This window comes from Schistocerca nitens, chromosome 8, assembly GCF_023898315.1.
Source record: "Schistocerca nitens isolate TAMUIC-IGC-003100 chromosome 8, iqSchNite1.1, whole genome shotgun sequence".
Lineage (NCBI taxonomy): Eukaryota > Metazoa > Arthropoda > Insecta > Orthoptera > Acrididae > Schistocerca > Schistocerca nitens.
This window is the reverse complement of record NC_064621.1, coordinates 497,726,006-497,738,364: the sequence shown is the minus strand read 5'-3', so window position 1 is coordinate 497,738,364 and position 12,359 is coordinate 497,726,006. Positions and strand designations below refer to the sequence as shown.

At 43.3% G+C, this 12,359-nt stretch overlaps 1 protein-coding gene across 1 annotated transcript in view; it reads left to right on the top strand.

Annotated features, from left to right (window-relative positions):
- LOC126199637 (alpha-2C adrenergic receptor-like) overlaps positions 1-3,760 on the top strand; it is a 751,975-nt gene extending 748,215 nt beyond the window's left edge. Inside the window, exon 5 of the mRNA XM_049936562.1 lies at positions 3,468-3,760. Coding sequence (XP_049792519.1) covers positions 3,468-3,760 — 293 coding nt within the window. The remainder of the gene's footprint in view (positions 1-3,467) is intronic.
- Positions 3,761-12,359: the final 8,599 nt, after the last annotated feature.

Genomic DNA, 12,359 nt, shown 5'->3' with positions numbered 1-12,359 from the left:
CACGTTCCATGAATTCAACCAACAACACCCCTTTGTCATCCCAAAACACCGTTGCCATCAGTTTTCTGGCAGAAAAATCTTGCGAGGCTTTTCTTGGTTTGGTAGGCGAATTTGAATGTGCCCACATCTTTGATTGTTCTTTTGTCTCAGGGTTCACGTACTTAATCCAGGTTTCGTCACCGGTCACGATTCTGTTTAACAATGGTTCTCCTTCGTCCTCATAACGTGACAGAAAGTCTAATGCAGTGGTGGTCGGTAAGAATTTTGGGCACCCATCGTGCACAGAACTTACGGTAACCCAATCTTGCTGTCACTATCTCGTACAAGAGAGTCTTAGAAATCTGTGGAAAACCAGTAGACAACTCCGACATTGAGAAACGTCGATTTTCACGAACTTTTGCATCAACTGTCTGAACGAGTTCGTCAGTCACCAATGATGGTCTACCACTCCTCTCTTCATCATGAACGTTTTCTCGTCCACTTTTAAATAAACGTACCCATTCACGGACAACTCCTTTACTCATAACTCTTGGTCCGTACACGGCACAAAGCTCACGATGAATAGCTGCTGCAGAATATCCTTTGGCTGTAAAAAACCTTATGACAGCACGTACTTCACATTTGGCGGGGTTTTCTATTGCAGCACACATTTCAAACTGCCACAAAAACTAAACTAGCGCAGGTACGACGTTCACTCGACCACAGCTTGATGCAGACTGACCTGTTGAGTGCGTGAACGCACAGATGGCGTCGCTACTCCCCCCACAACCCGCACTGTGACCAATCGGAGGTTACTTTCTGAACCGCCCTTGTATATGCTCTACAACCACGGCGAAGATCGGATTTCGGAATTTAGTGAGCAGCCCCTTCCGTTTAGCGCGTCGTCTATCTGCAAGTGTGTCCCACTTCAAACTTTCAATGAGATTTGTAACGCTTTCGCGATGGCTAATTGTACCAGTCACGAATCGTGCTGCTCTTCTTTGGACCTTCTCAATCTCTTGAATCAGACCCAACTGGTAAGTGTCCCATACACACGAACAGTACTCTAAGACTGGACGAAGTAAAGTATTGTAAGCAATTTCCTTTGTTGAAGGACTGCATCGCTTCAGGATTCTACCAATAAACCGCAATCTAGAGTTCGCCTTGCCCGTTACTTGTCTAATCTGATCATTCCATTTGAGATCATTTCGAATAGTCACACCCAGATACTTGACGGATGTTACCGCTTCCAGAGACTAGCCATTTATTTTTTACTCGTACTTTAATTGGGATTTTCGCCTTGTTATACGCAGTAGGTTACACTTGCTAATATTGAGAGATAACTGCCAGTCCATACACCACGCATTTATTTTCCGCAAATCCTCATTGATTTGTTCACAATTTTCGTGTGATACTACTTTCCTGTAGACTACACCATCATCGGCAAACAGTCTAATGCCGCTGTCAATACCATCAACCAGATCGTTTATGTAAATGGTAAAAAGCAGCGGATCTATTACGCTGCCCTGGGGCACACCTGAAGTTACGCTTGTTTCTGCTGAAGTCTCCCCATTGAGGACGACATACTGCTCTCTGTCTAAAAGGAAACTGTCTATGCAACCGCATATGCCATCCGATAGACCGCAAGCGCGCACTTTTTGGAGCAAGCGACAGTGCGGAACTGAGTCGAACGCCTTTAGAAAGCCGAGAAATATGGCATCGACCTGGGAGCCGGCGTCTACAATCTGTTGTACATGATGCAGAAAGAGGGCCAGCTGTGTCTCGCTTGACCGCTATTTCCTAAAACCTTGCTGGTTTCTGCAGAAGAGCTCCTCACAGTCTAGAAAGGTCATTATGATTCTACAGCAATTCGACGTCAGTGAAATTGGCCGGTAATTATGTGCATCCGATTTTCTACCCTTTTTATAGATTGCTATGACCTGGGCCTTCTTCCAGTCCCGAGGAACTTTCCGCTGATCCAGTGACCTCTGATAGATGATGGATAAGAATGGTGCTATATTTGTAGCATCGTCAACATATAATGTTACACCCGCTGGGGTAGCCGAGAGCGCTAATTCGCTGCTTCCTGGACTCGGGTAGGCACGCCGGCCCCGGATCGAATCCGTCCGGCGGACTAACGACGAGGGCCGGTGTGCCGGCCAGCCTGGATATGGTTTTTAGGCGGTTTTCCACATCCCGATAGATGAATAACGGGCTGGTCCCCACGTTCCGACTCAGTTACACTCGTCGCAGACATTTGAAACACAGCCGCACTATTTCACGATTTACACTAGACGCAGACAGTTGGGGGTGCACTGATTTCGTCCTGGGGGGTACGGGGTGGCGGCAGGAATGGCATCCGGCCATTCCTAACACTAACGTTGCCATATCCGTTGTAACCACGCCGACCCTACGATCGCTGCGGGACTATGGCGTTGTTATTGTTGTTGTGGTCTTCAGTCCTGAGACTAGTTTGATGTAGCTCTCCATGCTACTGTATCCTGTGCAAGCTTCTTCATCTCCCAGTACTTACTGCTACCTACATCCTTCTGAATCTGCTTAACCATACAGTAAAGCTGCATGCCCTCGGGAAAAATTACGGCTGTAGATTCCCCTTGCTTTCAGCCGTTCGCAGTACCAGCACAGCAAGGCCGTTTTGGTTAGTGTTACAAGGCCATATCAGTCAGTCATCCAGACTGTTGCCCCTGCAACTACTGAAAAGGCTGCTGCCCCTCTTCAGGAACCACACGTTTGTCTGGCCTCTCAACAGATACCCCTCTGTTGTGGTTGCACCTACGGTACGGCTATCTGTATCGCTGAGGCACGCAAGCGTCCCCACCAACGGCAAGGTCCATGGTTCATGGTGGGGGGATACCGTCTGGGCCAGATGCCTTCCTGGCGTCTAAGGGTTTTAACTGTTTTACAATCCCAGATACACTAAACACTATGTCAGCCATCCATGCGTTTGTTCGATAACTGAAAGGGGGAATGGTGCTGCAGTACTGTACCGTAAAAGAGTTTTTAGAATTTCGACCTTCTGTTTATCATCATCCGTTACATTACCCGTACTGTCAGCAAGAGAAGGTATTGCATTATTTGTAGCGTCCATAGATTTTACGCACTTACCTAACTGTCCATTCGTCATTTATACTTTTGTGTAGCATTCATTTACCATTTCATCTATGTCAATATTTTAATTAATCAGCAAATGAGCGTTTTATATTCCAACTTATGAAACTGACGATCTCTCCTTTTATTGTGTCTAACATTCATTTGGTCAACTGCCATATGGGGCGAGGGGGATGAAACAATAAAGGGAAAAATTCACTGCCGTCTACAGTTAATTTTATGGAGCACTTCTTATTTTATGGAGCACTTCTTGCGCTAGCCCCGTTGTTCCCTAGCAGTATCATAGACACGCGGTCGCGCATGCGCAGTGTACGCTCATTGCCTTCGTCGTAACGCGGCCGGTGCCGGTGTGTTGGCAGAGGGCAAGCGGCGGCGGTTCCACCCGCTGCGAGGGCTGCGGCGCATGTTCCGGCGCAAGGCGGCCCCTGCCGGCGGCGGCGCCGCCGGGTCGGCGGCCGGCGGCTGCCGCTCCGACGAGGAGGATGCGCACCACCCCCACCACCTGCACGACCACCACCACGCGCACCACCACCACCACCACCACCACCACGCGGACGGCGCGCCGCTCGACCAACTGCAGCAGGAACAGCTGCGCTGCCGGTCCGCCAGCGAACTGCTGGCGGCCGATGGGCCCACCGCACGCCGCAGGTGAGTTACCATGGACTCTGCAGACACAGGACTCGTTCAGCTGTCCTACGGAGCCGAATAAATGCGGTATAGCAAGTCCAGCAAAAAAATGCTCCTATCGGAGCACCAAAAAAAGGCCAATAGGTTCCTGCTTATATAAAAAAAACTGACTGAAAAGTGGGGTACCATCTGTCTCACTTTACCTTCCTCAGCAAATTTAATATTTTCCCAAAAATTGTTGTGTGTGAACACATTCGCGATTTTTTTAAACTTGCAACTCACCTCAAAGGTCACAGTTCGTAGTAATAGTCGTCGCTTCAGTCCGGAACAGCGCGACTGCTACGGTCGCAGGTTCGAATCCTGCCTCGGGCACGGATGTGTGTGATGTCCTTAGGTTGGTTAGGTTTAAGTAGTTCTAAGATCTAGGTGACTGATGACCTCTGATGTTAAGTCCCATAGTGCTCAGAGCCATTTGAACCATTTCAACGGAAATTCGTCGAGTAAAACAGAAGTAATACTCAGCATTCCCCAAGGAAGTGCTATAGGCCCTCTATTGTTCCTGATCTACCGGGTGATCAAAAAGTCAGTATAAATTCGAAAACTCAATAAATCACGGAATAATGTAGATAGAGAGGTACAAACTGACACACATGCTTGGAATGGCATGGGGTTTTATTAAAACCAACAAAATACAAAAGTTCAAAAAATGTTCGACAGATGGCGCTTCATCTGATCAAAGTAGCAATAATTAGCATAACAAAGTAAGACAAAGGAAAGAGGATGTTCTTTACAGGAAATGCTCAATATGTCCACCATCATTCCTCAACAGTAGCTGTAGTCAAGGAATAATGTTGTGAACAGCACTGTAAAGCATGTCCGGAATTATGGTGAGGCATTGGCGTCGGATGTTGTCTTTCAGCATCCTTAGAGATGTCAGTCGATGACGATACACTTGCGACTTCAGGTAGCACCAAAGCCAATAATCGCACGGACTGAGGTCTGGGGACCTGGGAGGCCAAGCATAACGAACGTGGTGGCTGAGCACACGATCATCACCAAACGACGCGCGCAAGAGATCTTTCACGCGCCTAGCAATATGGGGTGGAGCGCCATACTGCATAAGCATCGTACGTTCCAGCAGGTGTTTATCAGCTCAAAACGGCAGGGAACCTCCACCTTGCTGCACTTGCTGGACAGTGTGTCTAAGGCGTTCAGCCTGACGGGGTTGCCTCCAAACACGTCTCCGATGATTGTTTGGTTAATGGCATATGCGACACTCATCAGTGAAGAGAACGTGATGTCAACCAGTCGGCATGTTGTTGAGCCCATCTGTACCACGCTGTATTGTGCCGTGGTTGTAAAGATGGATCTAGCCATGAACGTCGGGAGTGAAGTTGCGCATCATGCAGCCTTTTACTCACATTTTGAGTCGTAATACGACGTCCTGTGGCTGCAAGAGAAGCATTATTCAACATGGTGGCGTTGCTGTCATAGTTCCTCCGAGCCATAATCCTTAGGTAGCGGTCATCCAACAACATCGCTTTGGTTCGCTCCGAGACGCCTGGACACTTCTCTGGTTGAGAGCCCTGCCTGGCACAAAGTAATAATGTGGACGAGATCGAACCACGGTACTGACCGTCTAGGCATGGTTGAACTGCAGACAACACGAGCTGTGTACGTCCTTCCTGGTGGAATGACTGTAATTGATCGGCTGTCGGACCCCCTCCGTCTTATAGGTGTTGCTCATGCATGGTTGTTTACATCTTTGGGCGTGTTTAGTGACATCTCTGAACAGTCAAAGGGACTAAGTCTGTGATGCAATAATATCCACAGTCAACGTCTATCTTCAGGAGTTCTAGGAACCGGGATGATGCGAAACGTTTTTTGATGTGTGTATAATTCATCTGAAACCTTCCACTGTCCCCAGGTCTCTCCCATGTATACAAGTTTCTTTCATTATTTATAAATTTAGCGTTGGCAATGATTAAATTATGCTCGATCAGATTATAGTCTGTGCGAAATGCTATCAAGCGGTTTCTCCTATCATTTCCCCGCACCCCCCACCCCCCCTCCACCGTCCATATTCTACTATTATTTTTCCTTCCTTCCTCGTGCATTGCTGCAATTCGTTCATGATCCGCAGGTCTTATAAGCGTATATACTTGTACTATTTTGGTGGGATTGGCTTCCCTAGTTTATCTTGGCTACGATAATGCGTTCACTTTGCTGTTTACATAGCTTATCCGCATTCCTATTTTCTTAATCTTTGTTTGACGGGCTTCTGCATTACCTCTGTTTGTACTTAAATCATACACTCACTTGGTTAGAAATCATGTCTTCCTGCCACCGCACTTCACTAATGCCCGCCATATCATACTTTAATCTATCTATTTCCATTTTCAAAATCTCTAACCTACCTATCCTGTTAAGGTATCTAGCATTCCACGCTCCGATCCTTGACGCCAGATTTGCTTTTTCTGACTACAACAATCTCCTGAGTAGTTCCGACTCGGAGGTCTGAATGGATGACTAATTTACGTCTGGAATAGTTCAGTCAACGGGATGTCGTTTTCATTAAGCCACACAGAATAGCTTATGCCTGGAGACAGGGGTGGGGGGGGGGAGGCAGCTTAACTGTTATTTTCCCTTGGTTTCAGAATTTCTCAGAACCAGCATAGCAAGCTCCTGTTGGTTAATGTTACAAGGTTAGCGTCATTCAGACTACTACCCTTTAAAGGGAACATTTGTCAGGCCCCTGCAAAGAGTACCCACGCCTGTGGATGCACCTACCTCCGTTTGTCTGTATCGTTGAGTCGCACAAGCCATCCACATCGGCAAGATACACGGTTCATACTTGAAGGTTGTAGAAACGACAAGAGTAGAACTATTGAAATACCATACATTATAAAGAACCTGTGACAAAATGTGAGGAAGTGCGAACTTTCCAGAAGAATGTGAAATAGTCTTCATCTGCTTCGGATCAAGGCTTTCAAGAGGGTTTCCCTTCATTGTAAAGCAGATAGGAGCTGTTAATACCCTCCCAAATATTCTCTATTTGTAATTAGCCCCATTCCTGTTGGCTGGGGTTTTCTGAAAAGAACCGTGTTCTGCAAGGAACTGTATCTCAAATGGCCAGCTCTTCCCACTGGAGTAGAGAAATAAATATAAATAAATGAAAGAAATAAATCTCTTGGAGATGTAACCATGAACCCAAGTGTTCTACCTAAAAGAAAAAGTTAGCTACAACTTTCAGCTACTTATCTGTATAGTCGCCGATCCGACTTAGACGCTTGTCGTAGCGTTGTACCAACTTTCCAATATCCTCGTTATACAAATCAGCTGCCAGCGCTTTCCGCCACTTCTCTACACTGGCCTACAGCTCGTTAACTGTGCCAAAATGTTGTCTTCATAGCCAGTGGTTCATGTGAGCAGAGATGAAACTCAGAGGGAGACAATTACGGGCTGTATTGTGGGTAATCAAACATTTCCTATTGAAAACGATACAGGAGCATCTTCATTGCCCCTGCTGATGCGGCTGAGAATTGTCTTGAAGAAGAAAACGCACGACAGTTATGTAATATTGGCTGCATAGCTTCAGGCGAAATTTCTCACCAGGCCCTCGTGCTTGGCGGGAGACACTATTGTTCTTTATGTGCTCCCTGTGTGCTCAGAACTAAAAATAACGACGTAATGTGATCGACGGGCATACTAGAGACATTGCCCAACACACCTGTGCAAAACTTCATCGGATTTTTACTGTGGTTTCCATTTCGCGACCAGTCGAATCATTAATATAGTAAACTTAGTTTTATTTATGCAGTTATTTTTTATTAGTTGATATGGTATTTCGCATAGAACGACGGGAAAGTTGTTTATTAGTTAGTTTATGTGAGAGCAGTCCTTAAGTCCTCTCTTACATCTATCCAGGAATCCTACTTGACGTTTTCTTTGCTAGCAGATGAAATTAATTTTAGTAATAATCATAATGGAACACTTGGCACCATTCGGTCCTTACACATACCTACTGGCTTTCTTCAATTATTCAAAAGCGGAAAAATGCTCCTGTTGGAGCACAAAGAGCATAAAAGTTTGGTGAGGAAGGTGGAATAAGGATTGAGACAATTGGTTTCCTACTTTTCTGTGAGAGAAATACATTCACCACTTTTTTGTGCCCTGACAGCAGCATTTTTCCGCTGGTTCCCTTCTTTTCCTTGCTACGGCCGGATCTACAGTTTATAAGAAACGAATTTTACAGGTCAGTAAAGTTTTGATAGTTTATTAATATACTTCGACACGCTTATATACTGTGACACGTATGTATGAAGAATAAATATAAAATCGTTTTCTTTAAGACATTTCTGGGTACTTTGCTCATCGATCGCAGTTCATGGAAAACGCTCGTCTTTTGATTTTTTCTGCATAAGTACTTTAACTTTGAACGGGTGGAGCTCGGTAACGATAGCGAAATCGAAAAAAATTTCGAAGTTCTTGCATAACATTATCTTAAGAATAACATATCATGAAAAATTCGACGACCTACGTTGAGTAGAAAAGATAGAAGTAGCCATCCCAACAATTGGTACTTTTCGTGCCCATGAACATATGGTGCTTTTATAAGCCACCTAAGGACTACCCTAGACCACACCTAATGCAAAAGAACCAACCGATTTGCTCAGTTCGCCTTGGCGGCAGGAAGTGGGTAATGTTGAAATTTTGACTCTCTCCTGTAGGATAGCTACAGTATGCCCGTTCTTCCGACAGGTATACAAATGGTCAATGCACCAAGTCAGTGATCAATGGTCAATGCATGTGATGAATAGAACAACATATTGGTACCATGCACTGTTGTGCGCTGACCGATGGCTATTAAGGGTATAACAGTAGCTTGAAAAATTTCGATTTCTTCGCAGATCGACACCTTCTTTCAGTATTCCAGTTATTAGCTCACAGTTTTTTCTGCTGTACGTACTCCGTATATTGACAGTCTCTTGTATGTCACTCCGGTTCCCTGGAGGTTTTCAGCAATCACAATTTATCCTGCAATGCAAACAGCTGTTTTGAGATTCTTAAAAGTCAAGCGGTATCCAGCTTTCTCTTAATTTCTCTTTGCATCGATGTACTTGGAATTAAAATTCTCATGATCGCACGCACTTCACTTGACAAATCTCTTATGTCATAATACTTCACCTTGGACCTTCACTTTACTGGGCACACACCCGTACAGCATGTCCTTCCTAGGTGCTTTTAACTCTCTTTAACCAATCTTAGAAGGAAATAACTGGAAATAACTGCCTGGAGTCGTAAATTACGGCCATCATCTGCTTGGGGGGAAAGTAAATGCTCTTGTCTTTCTTGTAGCTTTTACGAGTGCATGATTACATTCTAAGACAAAGAACGTTTGATATTGGCTCTTCTACCAATATGTAATCGTTCTATAATCGGCAACGTAAGAGGCCTTATGCACAGGACGATGGAAAACGCGTGTTTTGAACTCATTGGGTGTGGCTTGGGTCATTAAAACACTACGAAAGCTTCTTTTTAAGTGCACGAGAATACACCAGATCACTTGCTCCCCATCACTCACCATATTTCGTAGCTGGCGTGTTCTTCAGTCCAGAGTAACGGAACACAGCACGTCTAAATTTTCGACATGGTCCCATTTGTATCTATTTGCTTTGCTCTCCGTTGTTTCTCTAATTTGGCGGCCATAACAAACCGTCATTCTTTGGATATGGCCACTTTTCCGGTAATCTGAGGTAAAAATTTCGCCTTATGTATCACCATTTCTTTTTATTTTATTGATGGAAATTTCCATCATTTACCTGTTAACTTCAATATATAAATCATAATGTTTATTTCCTGGAAAATTTTTAAAAAATTAAAAAAAATTATGTCTCTTTTAAAAAATGTGTGTAAGAACAATAAACATCTGGTGCACGTATAGAATGATTTGACAACATTCTGAAAAAATATTGGAATAGCGGTGGAAGTATCTTTCAAAATTTTCGGTACGTTTTGAGACTTAAATAGTCGCACTGATGGGCTACTCTGACTAACGTCACAAATATCGGAGTACGGATACGACCCACGTACGAGAGAATTCAAGTTATCGAGAGACCGTGATTGTATACCAAGAAAAAGTTACGAGCTGGTAAATTTATGAAATATTTAAATCACATCATCGTTTCAGACGAGATGTTCATCATCACATTAGTGGTTGGAACCTGTTTCACAACCTAGCAATTAATATTCACACACAAAAATGACACTCGTAAGATTTCACGAATGATATGAGTTTAAATACCGTCTTCTATAGTAAATGCATTGCTTTTATTATGTTTCGCTTATCGCGCTTTGGAAAATTTGGAAATTTGTGTTAAGTTCCTATGGGACCAAACTGCTGAGGTCATCGGTTCCTAGGCTTACACACTAGTTAATCTAGCTTAAACTAACTTACGCTAAGGACAACACACACCCATGACAAGGGAGGACTCGAACCTCCGACGGGGGGAACCGTGCGAACCGTGGCAATGAGCCCAAGACCGCGCGGCTACCCAGCGATTTTCTCCTGCTTATGCATGATATTTAGTCTTCAGTACGGAATTGCACACCATGTGTGATTGACTGTCTACAATTCCGAAAAATCGTCAGCTCTCGACTTAGAAGACTCGATTTAGAATAATTACTATTAAAAACAGTCTTGATCACAATTTATTTAACAAGGTGACCGGTTTCAACCACTACTGTGGTCATCTTCAGACCATTGAGTAGGAACCTCTTTCCTTGAAGAAAGAGGTTCCTACTCAATGGTCTGAAGATGACCACAGTAGTGGTTGAAACCGGTCACCTTGTTAAATAAATTGTGATCAAGACTGTTTTTAATAGTAATTATTTATAAGACATTGATCACTGTTGTGCCCATAATGTATTCAAAAGTAATTCGATTTAGAATGTTTTGTAGAGTCAAAAATTCTAGTAATGAGGTTCGGTACAGTGAATCACGGGTCTTTCACATGTAATCACAGATTCTAGGTTGATAAAGCATTTCAACCACATACGTCAATGGGGTGCACGATAATGTCTTCTCCGAAATCCACTCAAGTTCTATTTCTTCAGGATGTTAAAAACTTTGAAATGAAAATATTGCGTGTACGGTTCCATTTAAAATCCGACAGCGCGTGTTCCGTAACTTTTATTCATTTGAATATACTAACTTGCTTTCATATTTTAATTACATGCAAATTTGCGAGGAAGGAAGAAATTTTATCCAGGAAAAACTTTGGTCAATCAGCTGAAGATCGTGAAAAATGATAATTTAACAAAGGCAATATCTCTTTCTACATTGTTTTTATTAATGAATCATAATGAATTGAATGAAGTTCGGTAAGAAGAAGACATTGAGATTGGCCAATGACATTGTGATTCTGTCAGATGCAGCAGACTTGGATGATCAACTCGGCGGAATGGATAGCGTCTTGAAAGGAGGTTATAGGATGAAAATCAACAAATGTGTAAGAATAGAGTGGAATTAAATCAGATGATACTGAGAGTATTAGATTAGGAAATAGAATACTAAAATTAGTAGAACTGTTTGTTTTTTCATGAGAAAACTAAATGATGATGGCTGAAGTAAAAGGGATATAAAATACGAACTTGAAGTAGCATTCAAAGCGTTTCTAAAAAATACAAATATGTTAAAAACCAATATAATTTTAGGCATCAGGAAATCTTTCTGCAAGTGTTTCTCTGGAGTGTAACTGTAGACAGAAGTCTTTTCGGGATATAAACCTTCGACCGAATTCTTTTCTGAAATTTTATCTGGAAGGTAATGTAATACGGAAATAAAGCGTGAACGATAAACAATAAAGATAAGAATAGACTCAAACGCTGTGAAACATGATGCTACAGAAGAATGCTGAGGATTAGATGGTATACTGGATATCTATAAAGAAATTTATGAACTTGATAAAAAGAAGGGATAGGATGAGAGGACACGCGAATTTAAGTGGACGTCAGTTGCAAAACTTAGGCAGAGAAGAAGAGACTTGCACAGGATAGACTAGTGTGAAGAGCTGCATCAAGCCAGTCTTTGGGCTAAGGAGCAGAACAACAGCAGAAACAGTGATTTTGTAACATGGAATCGTACGGTGGTCGCGACTATATAGATGCCAAACGCCTTCGAGGCGGGGAAATTACCGAAATAGCAGGAATAGCATAAGACGTGGAGTACGTGTTGCAGCTCATTTCCTGAAATGTGATATCACTGGGGTGATGCACGATATGGGTACAGCATTCACGATAACACAAACAGGTCAACCACAAACTCCTTCATGATTTATTGGTACTTAGCTGAGTCTGTAAAGTTCGCAGAAGAATGCATTGTCCTACAGCTACGCCAACGTTCATATCTTTCCGCTGAAAGAAACTTGCGATGACTAATACTGACAGCTTCGTAGATTCCGTAAACGGAAGCTAACACACTCCTGAGGACGTTATAATTAGAAATTTGTTTTCCACTATCATACTGTGCTCACAGCTGAAGATCAACAGATACCGAGTGTTCCTTGTTCTACATTTATATCGATGTGGGATCGGAGCGATATAATTATAAATGTTGGGAAATC